The sequence below is a fragment of the Alternaria ventricosa genome (genome assembly GCF_023758065.1).
Source record: "Alternaria ventricosa strain BMP 2768 chromosome Unknown scaffold_4, whole genome shotgun sequence".
In the NCBI taxonomy this organism is placed as follows: Eukaryota; Fungi; Ascomycota; class Dothideomycetes; order Pleosporales; family Pleosporaceae; genus Alternaria; species Alternaria ventricosa.
In genome coordinates this window covers 1305793-1322650 of record NW_026055684.1, presented here as the reverse complement: position 1 = coordinate 1322650, position 16858 = coordinate 1305793, and the positions used below count along the sequence as shown (strand labels likewise).

The following is a 16858-nucleotide window of genomic DNA, read 5'->3' as shown; positions in this document are numbered from 1 at the left end:
GCCGCTTGATGTCGCGATTGCTTAGGTTCCAGACAGTCTTATGACTACGCCTTTGAATCTAGTCCGCTACTACTCCGACTGTTCTCTTTCTTGCTCTCCTAACGCTTCCTCGATAGTAGCCCATATCCTACACCTGTTCCAAAGTCCGTCAGGCACGTCAAGTAGACGCTCCTCGCCTCCGATGACCTGGAAGCGTTTCTTCGCAAGAAGCTTCGCGGCGAATTTCCAGTCCCAGCAAGCAGTAGGGTCCAGAAGCGCTGCATGCGGAGTGGTAAGATGCTGCTCGATCCACTTGGTGTCTAGATCCCAAACATGCGGATGTAGACTTCCATCCCGGAGGCTGTCTCGCCAGAAAGGGGAATCCAATGGTATCTGCAGAGCCAGTATTTTTGAGGTACAATGTAGTGCTATGACCGACTGTATTGGAAGGTAGCTGCACACCACATCCAACAACTCCGTCGGCAAGCGCTCCAACCTTTGGGGTTCGCGCGTCGCCTTCGGCGTATACTCTGGTTCGTCTCTACAGCGTGGTGAACCCTGCAGTACTTTATGCACGAAAGAGGCGATATCCCCCACTTCGATGGGATCGGTGTAGAACATCTGTGAATGATTAATGGAGAGCTTGAAGGACGTATCGTGAATACCTACTTCATAATTCGCACCCCACCATTCTAGCCTGCTCAAAGCTAATGCGCTCCTCGGCCCATAATCGCATGAAGAAGAGCAAAGATCGAAGATGTCGTTCGATGACTCCAGTGGCTCATCCATACGGCATTTTCGCTGAGTGAAGCGCTCATTCAACACACGATACAGTGTTCCGAGAGCAGACTTCGACACATTATCCTTCCTTCTAGAGTAGAAGTGGTCGATGGCTCGACAACTGATCGCAATACACGATTCATGCAATGGGAACAAGGTTCCGTGATCCGATGCATAACACAAAGCGTCGAGCCAGATATCATCTTGGCCAGCGTCGCCAGGAATGCGAAAGTAGCCCGAGCCAGCCATGTTGAAAGATGCAATCTCGGAGAGGAAGATGCCTGGTATTTCAGAAACGTTGATCGGCCTTGTTCGGACTTTAGCGCATGTAGATAGATGAGAGCCGCTTCTTACGTGGATCCCTCGCTGGCTATCGTATGTTCAGATACATCTGCGATGCTACCAAGAAGACGAAGTCTGTATAACCACTGTGAATATGCGCCGTATCAGCAGCCTGTAATGCTTCTCTGAAAGGACTGTTTACCTGGAACCTCATGTCTTTTGAGTCGATATTGTAAACATCGCCTTCGACATCGAAAGGACCACCACATATAACGCAGAATCTTGAATCCTCCATGGCGCATCGCGCATCGCTCTTCCAGTCATCCGCGACCTTCGAAGAAAGTAGACTACCCATGTTGATACTGCGCGATGAGATAGCAGCTGGCAGAGAATCAGGCGGTGACGGCGGTTGTTGATCCGTAAGATGAGAACGCCCCGTCCCGTCCACCTAATTTAGTCTGACAGGAGGCGCATCCGCATCAAATTCGAGATTCAGATGAACAAATGTCGGCAAGACGGTTGTGAGACGCCAAATTGAGTGAGCGACGCTGGATAGGCTGGTTGCGGTGAATCGATGACGGTAGCGCGTTCCGCTGTAACTCGAACAGGTATAGCGTGTCCCACCATCGCCGAAGCGGGTTGAGATGGCTGAGACTGTATATTTTTATCCTGCAAAGCGCGATACATTTGTCATGTCTGCGTTCATATTCGATTGGACTTGTGACATTTGTAACGACAGTTTAGCCTGAAGACGATGGCCTGCGCACTCGACTTCGCGCGGTTACAAGCCAATACTGGCCTCGAGGAAGACCGCACCACGAGACATTGAGAAATACTCATGAGCTCAAGCACGACGCTTGCAGCCATGATGATATAACTGTTACTAATATTCATGGCACACATTTGAAGGTGCACGCAAGTTCCCACTCCCATCGAACATCCGACGGAACTCTCCATTCATCGTCTAACGTATATCACCATGCTCCAGCCAGCATGCCTATGTCGATATCTTCTTCAGATAAATAACCTCCTGTGTCAAAGGATTTGGCTTCTCCAGTCACTTGTCGTATCCACGTATCGTGTTCATCGTCTGTCTGGACTCTACCTGGCTCAAGCACGTACCCATGCCCACCCCACGTTGTACGAGACCTTTCCTTGGGGTGTCGCCAGTCGTGGAAGGTTGTTTCTATGGGACCAGATAGCTCAGAAGCAAGCTCGATTTTGACTAGTAGGGGGTACTGTGAGTACAATCGGGGGTGCTCTTCTTTTTCCGCGAGCATCGAAAATGTGTCCATAAAGTGGGTTCGATCTTCTTTAGTTTCAACCCGTATCCAGAGCTCTTTTAGCTCAGGTAGCACCTGCTCTTGGGCGGTGATCAGATCATATAGTTGGCGGGGATCTGCCGGAGCGTTGTCCTCGTTCATGTGTAGGCACAAAAGCTCCAGGTGCTGAGGTAATCGCAAGCACCAGCGGTCTGATACTGCGATCGAGACATCCGTAGGACCCCACTCGTATGCATTCGCAACAGTCATTTCATCCAGCATCCTCCATACATCAGCAGTGGTATCCAATCGCCTCAACGCGGTGAAGTGACTCAGCGAGTCAATCAGGTGGTCAGAACTACGTTGCTCTTCGTCTTCCTCGTTCTCATCGTCCAGATCGGCCAGACTTATTGGCATGGTGACAATATCGAGAAACAAGTCCTCTAACGTATGCTTGAAAGGTTCAAGCAAAGTGACAAGCTCCGCTGCTGTACAACCTCCAGGGCCTAAGTACGGGTTGTATGAATAATAAAGCCGTTTCAACCGAGAGGAGGCGGACAACAACTTTTGCATTTCCTCGCCTGTGATGGCAGAGTTGGGAAGATGGAGCGTTGTAAGTGTTGTGCATCCCAAGGGTTCCGAAAAGCCTGGGACCTGGAGGGGACCATCCGGACTCGTGTACCATAAGCTTACTCGGGCCAGCTCAAGGGTTTTTAGTGTGGTTTTGCCCAGAATGTCTTGCAAAAACGACGAGGGCCATGAATTTGCGCAATCGTTGGCCGCTGTGATTCTGACCAGCTGGGGAAACCCGTGTGCGGGTAAGTTCCAAGGTAGTAGAAATTCCAAAGCGTCCGTCGGAAAGGCGCGCAACTCAAGTATGCGAAGATTTGGTAGCAGAGCTAGCATCAGCGCGACCAATGCATCTTCGTACCCAGCACGCAGAGTACGACAGAACAAGAGATCGTACGGGGGATCGTATGGAGGTTCAGGAAGATTGTCCAGCGATAGTCCTTCGATGGCTAAGAGATCCTGGAACCATTTCTGGTTGTGGTGGCTAGCAGCTTCCGCTGCGGTCGCCCCTGCGGCTTCATACGGGACGATGACATCAATGACTTGCGCAGCCTTTGCAGCTTTCGTAAATTTGTCGTACTCTTGTCGGGACATAAGCTTTGGACGGGGTTTCGAGATCCTCGTAATCCACGAATGTAACTCTACTCTACGGACATATTTCTCGCCAATGTCTGGCCTCGCTACGATTCTGCCGACGAATGACGAGAGTGGACTACGATGCGGTTGAACGTATTCTCGGTAGAGCGCCGACTCTGCATGCTGTCGGAGAGCCTTACATGTCAAGCTTAGATTGAGAAGATCAACCTGTGGAAGGAACAACGCGATATGTGCCACCAATTCAGCGGCCAGTCCGGTGAACTTCGGTGACGTCATCGAACTAGCGGTTGCGCTCGAGCCTCTGGGGACCTGCTGCTTCTTGTGCCTGCGTTTTGGCAATTTGGCATCCGGCGCGTTGTTGTATGTAAGATATTGTTCGTATAGGAGGGCGTTGGCACCTGGGTACTCGAAGACGGGAGCAACAGAAATGTAAGTGAAGAGGCTGGTAGCGATTACAACCCCAGGCTGACCCCACCTTTCTCTTGTGGCATCGGCTCCCCTCAACACAGAACATCACCTGGGCAGTCACTAGTAGAAGCTTCCACGTTGTGATCGGGATACTTGTTGAGTTGCGCGTTTGTCACATAAAGCATATGCGCTCGATAATCGTCCTTGTTAGTCAAGGCGGTAATCTTAGTGTTGTAATGCTCCCACTTGTCGGATACGTGGGCGGTGTCTCGTACCATGGGATGGGTCAGGGTACGAATCAAGCCAGTAACCTGCTGAGCAGATGCTGGATACTCGGGCGATGAAGCATTTCTGCTATGTACTACATCTAATAGGACGTGATCTCATGAGCAGTCACGTGCCGGAGTTTGGATTTGCTAGCGTGACATTCTCGCGTTCGTTCGGCGGCTGCGTGTGCTGCGCGTCGTCAAACCTCCACTCATCACCCTTCACAGACCGCAATCTAGTCCTCACGACGGTTGTTCATCTCATCCGGAGTTTTCTTTATTTTCTACCGTTTAATTTTATTGCACCCTGAAGTCTCTCTACAGTCTGTCATCGTCCAGCACCTGCCGAAAAGGCGCGCAAATCGAAATGCGTGACACAGGATCTCGGAACCAAATGCCTCATTCCCCAACGCCAAGTCGGCAGCTACAATATGTGATCCAAGGTTGCAAAGAGCTATTTGGGTCCAAACGACGATTCGTTTTGTCATAATGAGTCTCGACGGCAACACCCTAAATCCATTTCTCGAGACTGCGACGGTCGTCAGGCTCATGCCTGCCATGGTATTCCTCATGGTATCGTGTATCGCTTCCTGCAGTCCTGCTCTGAACACCCTGGCCAGAATTCGCCCCATCAAGCATATCTAGCTCAAAAGGACCGCCATATGCACCTCTGCTCTTGTCCGCACCGACCCACCCACCGACAGGAGTTCCTTTGCGCTCTTCTCGACGCGGGAACAGATTTGTGTTGTACGTCTGCAATCTAGCGCCAGCAGGACTCATCGTTCTATTCTGCCCTGGGAGCATCGGTACGGGAGGCGGCATGGTAAGATCTTCTGCTGAGCTATCACGAGAGTTACCCTTAAGCACGGAGCGAATATTTTCTTTCGAGACGATGCGCGTAACGCTGCGGTCTGAATCGTCGCGCAGTAACCGTTGAGGACGAGTATTGCTGGCAAGCCCCCTAATACTATTCCATCGCTCGGGGCTTCTGGATGGTACGGACGGAACGGTATGCTCCATTCCTGGCCATGGTACTGACCTGGGCGGAGAAGTACCTGGCCACGCAAGAGGGTTTGGTGTCGCCTTGCGATGGATGTCGTTCGACGCAATACGCAGATCGCCGGTATATGCAGTTGGCTTAATAGGCACAGGAAGCCTCGTGACCGGCTTTGAGGGCTGAACGCGTTGCGGATCCCTAGCAGTGTCCTCGCGTACAGTTTTGAGCTTTGTCAACGAGATCTCGTCGTCCCAACCACTGCCCTCGTAGCTTGGAACCCGTCCATCCGGGCGTGCCCTTCCCTTCTCGACCGTTGGTGCGACCCGCATGTCAGGCTGGTAATTGTGGTGCAGTGGCTGCGGTATAGCACTCAATTGGCCCATGGGCGAATATATCGATTCGTCTGTGTCGCGCATTTGTATGTGCCGATGGCTATCGGGAAGGACGAGAGGGTCTGAGTCGTGGGTTGGAGTGTAGAGACTCGGATTAGACGGCTTGCGCTCTGTATCAGGACGGGGCCATGGCGTGATGATGGTCGTGTCAGACGATCCGACTGAGGCGCGACTCACGTGCCTCTTGGTTAACGAGGGCTCGGAAGGGCGATAAGCTGCTGTTTCATCAGGTAGATGGATCTGTCGTGTTACTCCATGCAGCGGACTCTTCGGCTCCTCCTTTGACGCCATTCTGGACATGCCTCGAGACAGCGAGCGGCGGATGCTATCTGAGTACCGTCTAATTGGGCTCTCGCTGCCATCCTGATCTTGTCTGCTGCAGTCCTTGTCGGGAGAGCTGCTCTTTCCTGGGCTCCGGCTACCGTCACGCTTTACCACCTGGGGCTGGAAGGCCCTCATTTCGCCCGTCGTCTCTGCGGCCTTCCTGCGGTCTGCTCGGGCTCGCTGTTCATTCAACCACTCCTCCATCTTATGTTTGAACTTGGGCCGTTCTACCAAACCGCCATACTGAGGGTACACATCGCGAAGCTCTTTCTCAGTCTCGTCGTACTGCTTTCGCGTGAACACTCCAGCACCGCCGACACGCTTGTGGAATGTTGCGCCTTCATCACTGACGACCTTCTTCGGCAAGGAGATTATGCGGTACGGCGTGGGCGACATCAGGCTTCCTCCAGGTACCAAGACGTTGTCTTTGGGAAAAGCGAGACCAGATGGGCACCGCTCTTCGATGTAAAGCGCGAGGCGACCGTAGTGTCGTCGGCCTTTGACACTGTAGGAAGCGCGAACAGCATTGACGATCGGCACAAAGACTGCTTCCCAGGCTGTGCAGATGTTGCGGAGCTCGAAGTAGTCGATGTTCCACGGATTGCGCGACTTGCCGACCTTGAATACCTGCAGTAACCAGGCGAAGAGGTGTTTCTCGTACGCCTCCACAGTCCAATCACCCTTGTCGATTACTCCATGCACGCTGGAGTCTGATGTGTACTCCGCGCTGTACTTGTCGGCGCGTGGGTCATAACGGTGTACACCTTCGTCGAATCGTGTATAAAACCACAACAGGTCTGTGCGAGACACACCCTCCTCTCCCTCCTCTCTGGCTATCGCCGTTGCACGTGGTACCGCCTCCGGTTGAAGCAGGAATATCGAATCGCGGAATACAGTCCATGGCTCTAGAAAGGCAGCGGTCGCGAGGAAGCGCTCCTCGAGACTGTCCAAGTTGGGTAGTTGCAGTAGCGACAGTGCTTGTTTGAGCTCAGGAGGGATCTTTTCCTTTTCGCTGCGCGTGAAGAAGTCGCGCATGTTCTTGAGTCCTGAATTGGAAGGAGAGTGCGCCATCTTGGCTGAGTCGTGGGCGCAACGATTGCGGCTTTGGTTTGTGGGGAAGTTTTGGGCTGTTGTTGTTGAGTGGCAGGTCACAATATAGTTAGCGCTGTTTCTTATCTGCGTCTCGGTGAATGCAGATTTATTCAGGCGGCAAGGTTACAACATCTGGCTCTGGAACGCAAGGCAGCGGTCTCACCTTCACTACGATCCCGAAAGTCCGCCGCCATCCGCTCCGCATCTGTCGAAACTGGTGGCCAACGAACCTTCCGAATGGTAAAATGCATTCGGTCGTGTAGCAGTGATGCGAAGATCGAAGACTTCTGGTTTCTGCCACGCGACTATCGGCTAGCATTCACTTCCATAGTTACTGCATCGACGACGACCCCAAGCCCCGTTGTTGTGCCAAGCCGAGCTAGCCGGTCATACCTTCCATCATCATAAGCTGCGAATCTCTGGTATCCTCTTCTCTTATCTGATACCTCTGGAACTTCGACTCACTGAAAGCAGCACCCCGACTATCACAGCCATGCTCTACAGTATTCCCATGGTCAGCTTCCTGGTCTGCGGCGTGCTCGCTGTGGTAGTCCCCAAGCTGGACCCACCGTCGAGCGTGCTATGGTCTCCCGATCAGTCTTGCATCATTCCGCCCATCACTGATGAGCAAGTCAAAGCTCAACTGGCCGCGCATGCCACGGATACCACGGATACCGCAGACGCCACAGACGGCCAGGACATGACCCAGTATGGCGGTGCTTCACTGTTTAACTATATCAATTGGGGCGGTCCACAGAAATGGACCGACATCGTTTCCCCAGGTAGATCATTGGTTCCTTACTGCTTCTGTTCTGAGACGGACCGTGCCAGGCTACTTGAGCGCGTCGAAGCAGCTATAGCCCTCTGGAAAGCTGCTCTAGGCGGAGAGCGTGGCAGAGACAACGGGCATGATCTCCAGTTCAACGAATGGTATGACTACAAGGCGCTCAAGCATCACTTGTGCTATGATCCGAAACCCGAAAACAGACAACAGTGGAACCCCTCGTTGCCGACTACAACGTTGGCGATCAGTCTGTCAAAGAAGTCAACCAACGGAGCTACAGCGACTACGGGGGCTGGCAGCGCGGCCGATAGAGGCAAACCCTGGAAACTCCGCTTGTATCTCGGCCCAGAGACGGCTGCCCAGGTCGTTGCGCACGAGATCGGTCATGTGCTCGGTATGTCTCAAACAAACAAATATCATGATCATTACTGACAGCTCAAGGCATGGGTCACGAGCACCAGCGCACAGACCGCGACAAACACGTTGAGTTCGATTGCAAAAAGTTGAAAGGCTACTCGGATGCGCTCGCTCGGGCCCGCAAGGCTCTCCCGCAATTCAAGGATCACCAGCTCTGTCTGTTCGCAGACTACTCCGAGAAGTTTCAATTTCCCGCTGTCCATTATACCATGTCCGTGGCTTATGGTAGCCCTGCCCAGTACTGGTGGATGAAAGCTGATACCGAGTACGACGTGGACTCTATTATGTCGTATAGCAGCTTCCAGCACGCCAACGAAAAGTGCGCCGAGGGAGGTCACCCGGAAGAATGCCCATTGAGGAGGTGGAAGGTGCCTGGGGATAGATCGCAAGGAATAGCGTACATCAATGATGCTGAAAAGCCGAGTCCAGGCGACGTCCGCTGGGTTCGCACCAATTACCCATACCAAGGACCCCATATCGACTCAGTCGAGAATGCGGGCATACAATATGAGAATGAGGAAGCTTCAGATGACGATTTTGATCGAAATCCATACGTTGAGCGAGGTAAAGTGATTGGTGAAGATCCCAACTTTCTAATGAAATTGGATCGTCAACGGGCGAAGCTGGTAGGGGAAGAGAAGGCTGCCAGAGATGTTGCCAGTGCTGCTATTTGATACAGTTGCTCAAATAGTCCGAGCAAGTCTGGGGCGCCACAAATGCCCTGCACCCGAGGCTTGAGCGTCCGGCGAGTGTTTTCTAGTAGCGATGCTCTTTCACCATAATGAGCATTGTGACTCGAATGCGTAATATGACCGATGCGCGTTGTAGTCGGATCGCCCCTCGTGATCACGAGTACATAACTGCCTGCACTTACGTTAAAGACTCCTTTACACATCCTATTTCCACCATTCCTTTGCTCTTACCAACTGTTTCTAGTACCACCATTATGAGATACTTCCCGGTCTTTGCGGCCGCTGCCATTCAGGCGATAGCGGCGTCTGTTCCCTCAATATCGCCCATCTTCTCAGGTCCATGCGCTATCCTACCTCCGTCTAACCATACTGAGGGTCCAAGTTATGATGGGATGCAATCTGGCTCTTCGTCCCTCTGGGGCCACGAAGGCGGTGGTGGCCCCAAGAAGTGGACGGAGCTCTACATCAAAGGCATTGCGTTGATACCGTACTGCTTTCCGACAGAAGAACATCGCAAAGCAAATGGTGAGAAATTAGAAGCAGCTATCAAACTATGGATGACAGCTCTCGGCGGCGGACCCTCGCCGGGTACAAACCACAAGATCATCTTCTCGGAGTATGTTGACTTCTCACAGAACCCAAGGTACTGCATAGATGTCAACAGTCCAGCTGAGAGCAAATGGAATATGGCTGTACCATACAAGACAGTCGCCATCTGGAAGGACGATGGCGTGGGCAAAGCCGCGGCCGCATCCACTGTGGGTATGGGTGATACGCCGGGGAAGCCTTGGGATCTGAACATGTGAATAGACGTAGAGGCCAGTGTCACAACCGTAGCACACGAACTCGGGCATGTCATGGGTACGTTGGACATAACCCGCGATCTCGAATGTTACAAGACTGACAAACAAAAGGAATGATGCACGAGCAACAACGCTCAGACCGTGATAGATACATCCATTACGACTGCACAAAGCTCACCGACTACCGCACCGCTCTCGCACGCGCGCGTGAATCTGACCCCAGCACAACGACCGACGAGCTGTGCAACGACGTCACAATCGCTGATCGATACAACTTCAGCGGCCGCTCCTACACTGACACTGTTCTGTACGGGAAATCCGAGGATGGCTGGACACTGAACCACGGTTCACCGTACGATGCGGATAGTATCATGCATTACCACAGCTACATCATGGGTAATGAGAATTGTCTAAATGGCAACCAGGCGGAGTGCCCAGTAGCACGTTACAGGGACAGTACGAATCATGATCTCGGATATGAGATGATTCCTATGTGGTCTAGGCCGAGTTCGTGGGATGTGGCGTGGGTCAAGACGCAGTATGGGTGGAGGTACAGTGGCGCTGAAGAAGGTGCGCAGGATAGCGGAGGGTTTAGTGAGGGTCGTTTGGAAGAGCTCATCGAGCAGGGGCGGGAACAATATGTTCAGAGCCAGAGCAAGGCATAGGTAACAGCCGTAAGTGTCGCCGGATCACCACCCAATACAGCAATCTTCATATGTAGTACTTGAGCCTTTTTGTGAATTCCGCCAACATACATATATGTGAAGTACGGCGGAACAGCTTGGATCGCAACCTCACTTTGGTAAGCCCAGTCTTCCTTGTTTGTGGGCGAATCCGTTCTCATCTGGATCGCTTCGGGTGGACTGATAAGCGACTCAATGCGTTTGAGTTCTGGCAGCCTAATGGACGGCTACCATGGTATAGCAGTACCACACTTACGCATATTGGTCACTGTCACGGGAGCGATGGGCGAGCGGCGTCAAAGATTTCGCGTGCGTGCATTACGTGCTCACCTTCACCTCGTCTATCTAGCCTTTCGCACAATTGACTTTATAATCCACAAGAATACGCACGACCTCCTCTCAGAATATTCCACGGATATTTATCGCAAAATCAAGATGGATCGGTCAAGACAACCGCTCCTGCAGCCGCACCGCGATCTGTTCCTGTGTAAGTTTTTCATTAGACTAAGCATCGAGATCAAAAAGCATCGAAGCAGACATCATGCGCGCGCTTCTCATATTCACCCACTGCGATTGGCTGACGAATACATAGCTTCGTCCAAGAAGCGCAAGATCGAAGATCCTGCAGCTGCCACAGACAGGATGCGACAACGTCATCGAGAAGAGGCAACAGAGATGGCGCGACTGACCAACGAACTGGCGGCTCTGAAACGCGATATGCTACCCATAGCACAGCTCAACCACACGATCGCAAAACAAGCTGAAGAGCTCGTGACGCTCAAAGAGGAGAACCGGAAGTGGAAGGAGGAGCATGCTAGGCAAGGGGAACAAGCTAGGGAGATGAAAAAAGCGGCCGACAACGCTAGGAATGAAACAAACGTCTTCAGAAGTCATCTGAAAACGATTAGCAGAGCTCATAGCGAGCTATACCGGGACATTGATTGGCAAAAGAGCAAGAGACACCAGGCGGAAAAGCAGCTACAGGAGTACTTAGCCGCACAGAAGGCTATCGCCGAGAAGTACGGTTCTGCAACAAAGTTATTGAGGTAGAAGACAAGTCACCGGCAAACGTTCCGGAGTCACGGATGGAGCGGGCGTTGGATATGATTGGAAAATTGCCGTAACCCCAGGAAACGCTCCCTACCTATGATCAACCTTTCAGGCGTAGCTTTATCTGGGCTTAGTATGAACAAAGAACGGTGCATTTGACGATGAGTCTATCAGCAAACTGTCGAAATATATAACCCTGCTTGTGGAAAACGACAATAAAATCGCACAGGACTTTGACTAGGTACAAGAATGGACCTTACTTCCGCCACCAACGCGACTGCTACCCCAAGTTCCGATGATTTGAGCGCGCCCATTGGCACCGAAGACAGCGAGAGCCGACAGAACGGCGAAGTTGAGACCACTCTAGCTACCAATCCTACAAATCTGATCGATCTTACCGATGAAGGATTTAACATCGCTGACGGCTACCCAAAGAATATGACGCTCGACATTGGAGGCCGCAGGTTCAGAGTTGCGCGCAGCACGCTGGAGGCAGAGTCAGGCCTTTTCCAACGCCAGTTCTCCGACTGCTACTCTTGGACGCCCGAACCAGACGGCTCGTACTTCCTAGATGCCGACCCCGACCTTTTCGAGCACCTCCTCCGCTACATGCGTCGTCCTGAGGTATTCCCGCTATTTTACAGCGTGATGAACGGCCTCGACTACGACTTGTATAATCGCTTGCAAGCTGAAGCGCGGTACTTTCAGATAAACAAGCTGTATAAGTGGATTGAAGCAAAGGTACTGGGCATCCTATTATCCTCTACGCCTGATACTGACATGCAGCTAGAAGTACCTCACCGCTCTTAAAGTTCAAACAACAAATCCGAAAGTCCGCGATTTTGTAAGCATCGGCTTGATGCATCCCGAGATCCTTCCCGTAAGTAAGACTGAGGAGTGGTGCGTTGTTCCACGAACTGAGCAAGTGTATCTCTGTCCACGTCGAATACGGCCTCACAGAGGTCGTCCGGACAGGTGTGGTCGGCAATGCCGTATGAGGCAGGCGGGATTCGCCGTAGAGTATGAGGAAATGACTTCTCTGGAGATGGTTAGCGTACATAAAGAGGTATTATTCGATGAAGAGGTTTGCAGGGTGAAGTGGGAACACGAAGGATCTGGGTTAGGCATAGATTGCGAATGAAGGTTGAGTACACTGGAGTATACGCCAAAGGCTGAAACTTGATGAACGTTAGATCTTACGAAAGCCCGGGCATATCGTTAGCGCACGATAGCTTTCTCAATATATAAGCTTCTATGTACCCGTGTCCGAGTGATTGATGTCATGGTGTCAAAGTGGTGCATGCTTCGCATTGCGATGAGCTGCTGAAGGACGCCGCCGAGCCTTGGTGCAGCTGCTTTCCTTTGTGAGACATAATGAGCTCGTAGGGCTGTTCAGACACTGCAGAAGAGTGCAGACCGCTGGTAATGAGAGAATGTCGAGATTCCCCGCCGCCAGGGTCTGGGTGATTGGGAAGGCGGGATGCATCCGCTCCGCTAAGCCAATTATAGTAGCTAATGACCGCTTTTCCCCCGAAGCCCGCAAAAGCGGACGGAAGGTACCTCTAAGAAGTTGCATACCGAAATTGAGACCAATTCTATACCTCGTCTGCGCGACTGGAGCCAATGCCGCGACCTGTTGGCATGAAAGCGCGTTCTCCAAACTGAAAGCGGATGCATGCTGCCGACATGACTGCGCAAACCCCTCCAAGAATCATTCGTATTCACTCCTTTATCACTACTCGTGGTCCATTCGTTCCATTCATCACGGTTTTGACCTAACCATGCATTCACGTAACATCCTCTCGGGCTTGCTACTGGGCGCATTGCCCTTCCAGATTTCGGCCCAAGATGACCCACCAACAGACTGCACTGGTGTCAATAGCATCAGCCCAAAATGCAGCAGTCAAGAATCTGCATACCAGCGAGACTTTTTCTACATCGGTGGCGGCTACGTCGACTCCGGCATTCCGGGCCAGCAGACGTGGAGCGACCAGCTATATGTCGAGAAGCTGACACCCACCAGCAAGGTCAACAAGCCTTACCCGATGGTCTTCGTCTCCGCGGGTGTCAACACAGGCGCAGAATGGCTGAATACGCCAGACAACCGCAAGGGATGGGCTTCCTACTATCTTGATCAAGGTTACCAGGTCTACATTGTTGACATCGCTGCCAACGGCCGAAGTGGCCAGCAGCTTCTCTCCAAGTACCCTTTACGCCTTGGATCTACAGACACGATCAATGAGCAGGGCTTCACAGCCCCGGAAACCTTCAACCAGTACCCACAAGCAAAGGCGCATACACAATGGCCCGGCAACGGATCTCGTGGAGATCCGGCTTTTGATGCCTTCACTGCCGCCAACGTTCCCATCTCTTCATCGAACGCGAACGTGGAAAACACTATGCGCACATCTGGATGTCAGCTTCTCAGCATGATCGGCCAGTCATACACCATCTGCCACTCAGCTGGCTGTACGTACACAGCTATCTGGTCGGACGCATGCCCTGATCTGCTGCGTGCCAACATCAACATCGAGCCTGGCAACATCCCACATACTTCTCTGATCGGGAATGCGACTGTTGCTGGCGTCGGTCGTACTGCGGCGCGGCCTTGTGGCCTCACATACACACCACTGCAATTCGATCCGCCAGTGACGAACTGCTCGACCATTACTACCATTGAGGTCGGCCCAGACGACCCTGCCAAGCGCTCCTGCATTCTTCAGACTGGCACCATCCACAAGCTCACCCAGCTCGGCAAAGTGCCTTACATCATGATCACGGGCGAGGCCAGTCCGCACATCACGTACGACCACTGCTTTATCGAGTACTTCAAGCAGATGGGCCTCACCAACTACCAGTGGATCAAGCTTGCCGACATTGGTATCAAGGGCAATGGGCACTTCATGTTTCTGGAGAAGAACAACCAGGATATCGCCGCGGCGATCGACTATGGTCTCGGGCAAATGAATGAAAGCCCAGCTGCTCCAGGTCATCCAGGCCTTCCCATCTCTATGAAATGAGGGAGGGAGCTGGTGATGATTGCTCATGGCGAACCTAATGTACATAATTCGAAGATCGGCTGCATAGTAGAACCAGCAGGCTGCGGTTTTGGCTTCGTGTCATTTCCGAATCGAGTGTCGAGATACTTTCCCCGCTTCAGAGCAATGCTTGCGTACTATACTGGTTGGAGACATGCTTACGCGGTGATGCTAATGCTAACGCTTGCTGTCCTCATAGTTAGATAGAGAGCAGGAATGACCCAAGCAACACCCTATCAAGGAGTCACGGGGCTTGATAACGTTATCGTATTTACATGCGCTGCCGCTGGCCCATCTTAGACTCTGATCCGAGCGCGTGTTTGCGTCACTTCAGCGTTGACTTTCTGCTTTGACGCCTTTTCAAGCTCATCATCTGCCGTGCTTTCCTTCCATATGTATGCGCGACTCGGCTTTCGGAGGTGGCATTACTGCGATACCCATGCTGTTTCAACAGGACGTCGTTCTTGTCTTCATGGTGCGCGACTCGATCCAGGGCTTGTAGGCACTCATTTAGCAGAGACTGATGAGTGATTTTGCTGGACCTTTGCAGATTTCCTGCAGCAATAGAGGGGCGTTTTACCAGGCGTTGGCCAAATCCTGGTGCATCAATCATGTTGGTCTCTTCGATAATGAGCGGTATGCCATGGCTAGCCTGCATCTTGTTGAGAGGGTCAGGCGCTTGTGAGCAAGCGCCTGTCTGGCGGACGCTAAGTAACCGAATCGATAGGGCACGACTGGTTGCATAGCCATGAGCGGACGCATTGTGCAATCGGATATTCTGTCCGTTTGTGCATGATACTGCCAAAGCTATTTTGCGGTAATCCGGGAAGATCAATACGTCCCGTCCATGCTCATGCTCGACTGGAGTGAGGGCGACATCGAAACGTCCGGACTCAAGGACGGGTAGGAAGAGGGGGCAGACATGGAGCGGTCGTGCCACTCGTCGTGCTCCTCTTCCGGCGAGGAAAGCTCAAGCAACTTTTGCGGCGACCCAGCGGAGAGTCCAAGCATAGTGAGCTTCTCTTGCAGTATGCTAATGACAGCAGGGTTGCCACCACGAAAGGAGGCCAGAACTTGCGCTAGCGAGTGGATTAGATCTCTAGGTCCAACGTCGAAGTGAGATTCGTGGTTGAGAGACGGCATAATCATCATGACGTCTGCAAGCGAGTTGGCAACATCGAAAAGTTTCGACTCCTGTATATACGTTAGCGACATTCTACTTTTCTAGCGAGATACTCTATACCATGCCGGGCCCATGCGCCTCAATGCTCTGGCGGGAGAGGCTACTCAGATTGCTGAGGACGTTTTGAGCGACTTTGGCGGGAAAGCGGAATGAGAACTCCTCATCCTGGCTGGCGCGACTGCTCAGGTTCGTTACATTGAGTGCATGCTGCCACAAGAAGATGCGCATCCATTGTTGCGTCATTGTTATGTCTGCGCGCTGGAGCTCGTTTTCGAGGCTGCGGGGATCCTCATCACTGCTAAGCTGTTGCTGAGCTAATGACAGGGCATGGCGCGCAGCTGCTGGTTCGGCCGTTATAGTGACATCCAAAATATTGAACAGCCGGCAAAGCTGAACAAATGCAGGTGTAACCGATCCATCGTGCAGGTCCTCCAGTCGAGGGAGATTAGGGGCGCGCTTTAGTGTTGTCGGCACGTCGTGTTGCAGAGAATGAGCTCGCTCTGTGATGAAGAGGAGCCAGTATACTCTCAACGCATATTGCGTTTGCTCCGCGGTCATGTGTTCGTAGTGGTTCGCCTTGTGTAGTCCTATGATGTGCGCTTTGAAGATGGCCTCTCCAAGCAACACTGTGGAAGCATTCATCCTCCCAACGTTTGCCGAGTAGACATGTAGGAAGAAGCTGCTCAGCAAGGAGAACACAGTGACGTTCTCCAGATGATCGCATTCGTTCCTTGCCTTTTTTGCTTCCATCTCAAATGTGCCACTCGGGACGCGGTAGTGACCCTCCATTGGACTCCCCGATTCGTCCATAGAGAACTGGCTTACTATAGCAGCACTAATCGCATTGGCTAGTGCATAAGCTTCCAAATCATCTGGATGAGTCAAAAGACGTGCAGTAAGAGCCTCTGCATCGACCACCGGCCATATCCCATATCCGCGCGCTGAATAGACGTCCAGATATTGCGATAGGCAGGCAATCGATATCCTCTGAGGCTCGTGAGGGGTGGCAGAGAGGGTTGGACTCAGAATATCCGGCCAGGCTTTGGGTTCACCATCGGCATCGCTCATCAAAGAGATGGGGTCCAGGTAAGTTAGCTCGGTAGACACTGGGCTTCCAGCATCAAAGCTTGTCTCGCTGTTGCTCCTTGACCCCTCATCATGGGTCCCCTTGCTCCGCTCCTGCAGTCTCCTGATTGCGGCCTCCGTGGTCCGACGTGGTCCTTTTGGTCCGCTCTTCCCATGCGTTTTCAAGTAGGTGC

At 52.4% G+C, this 16858-nt stretch overlaps 9 protein-coding genes across 9 annotated transcripts; 6 read left to right on the top strand and 3 right to left on the bottom strand.

The window, feature by feature from the left end:
- Positions 1 to 2015: 2015 nt before the first annotated feature.
- Positions 2016 to 2720, bottom strand: J4E93_003132 (uncharacterized protein; the record flags this gene model as incomplete). Its single annotated transcript, XM_049341072.1, has 1 exon — positions 2016 to 2720. One exon carries the CDS (start codon positions 2718 to 2720, stop codon positions 2016 to 2018), a length of 705 nt encoding a protein of 234 aa, XP_049201954.1.
- A 1934-nt stretch (positions 2721 to 4654) lies between these two features.
- Positions 4655 to 6928, bottom strand: J4E93_003131 (uncharacterized protein; the record flags this gene model as incomplete). Its single annotated transcript, XM_049341071.1, has 1 exon — positions 4655 to 6928. The coding sequence occupies one exon, from the start codon at positions 6926 to 6928 to the stop codon at positions 4655 to 4657; it is 2274 nt and encodes a 757-aa protein (XP_049201953.1).
- Positions 6929 to 7442: 514 nt separating this feature from the next.
- Positions 7443 to 8824, top strand: J4E93_003130 (uncharacterized protein; the record flags this gene model as incomplete). Its single annotated transcript, XM_049341070.1, has 2 exons — positions 7443 to 8127; positions 8175 to 8824. 2 exons carry the CDS (start codon positions 7443 to 7445, stop codon positions 8822 to 8824), a joined length of 1335 nt encoding a protein of 444 aa, XP_049201952.1.
- A 107-nt stretch (positions 8825 to 8931) lies between these two features.
- J4E93_003129 (uncharacterized protein) lies at positions 8932 to 9648 on the top strand (the record flags this gene model as incomplete). The annotated part of the gene is made up of 2 exons (XM_049341069.1): positions 8932 to 8940; positions 9217 to 9648. 2 exons carry the CDS (start codon positions 8932 to 8934, stop codon positions 9646 to 9648), a joined length of 441 nt encoding a protein of 146 aa, XP_049201951.1.
- A 51-nt stretch (positions 9649 to 9699) lies between these two features.
- On the top strand, positions 9700 to 10310 carry J4E93_003128 (uncharacterized protein; the record flags this gene model as incomplete). The annotated part of the gene is made up of 2 exons (XM_049341068.1): positions 9700 to 9703; positions 9757 to 10310. The coding sequence occupies 2 exons, from the start codon at positions 9700 to 9702 to the stop codon at positions 10308 to 10310; spliced, it is 558 nt and encodes a 185-aa protein (XP_049201950.1).
- A 453-nt stretch (positions 10311 to 10763) lies between these two features.
- J4E93_003127 (uncharacterized protein) lies at positions 10764 to 11378 on the top strand (the record flags this gene model as incomplete). The annotated part of the gene is made up of 2 exons (XM_049341067.1): positions 10764 to 10815; positions 10921 to 11378. The coding sequence occupies 2 exons, from the start codon at positions 10764 to 10766 to the stop codon at positions 11376 to 11378; spliced, it is 510 nt and encodes a 169-aa protein (XP_049201949.1).
- A 161-nt stretch (positions 11379 to 11539) lies between these two features.
- J4E93_003126 (uncharacterized protein) lies at positions 11540 to 12188 on the top strand (the record flags this gene model as incomplete). The annotated part of the gene is made up of 2 exons (XM_049341066.1): positions 11540 to 11543; positions 11620 to 12188. The coding sequence occupies 2 exons, from the start codon at positions 11540 to 11542 to the stop codon at positions 12186 to 12188; spliced, it is 573 nt and encodes a 190-aa protein (XP_049201948.1).
- A 971-nt stretch (positions 12189 to 13159) lies between these two features.
- J4E93_003125 (uncharacterized protein) lies at positions 13160 to 14398 on the top strand (the record flags this gene model as incomplete). Its single annotated transcript, XM_049341065.1, has 1 exon — positions 13160 to 14398. One exon carries the CDS (start codon positions 13160 to 13162, stop codon positions 14396 to 14398), a length of 1239 nt encoding a protein of 412 aa, XP_049201947.1.
- An 849-nt stretch (positions 14399 to 15247) lies between these two features.
- J4E93_003124 (uncharacterized protein) lies at positions 15248 to 16667 on the bottom strand (the record flags this gene model as incomplete). The annotated part of the gene is made up of 2 exons (XM_049341064.1): positions 15248 to 15610; positions 15660 to 16667. 2 exons carry the CDS (start codon positions 16665 to 16667, stop codon positions 15248 to 15250), a joined length of 1371 nt encoding a protein of 456 aa, XP_049201946.1.
- Between the last annotated feature and the right edge of the window lie 191 nt (positions 16668 to 16858).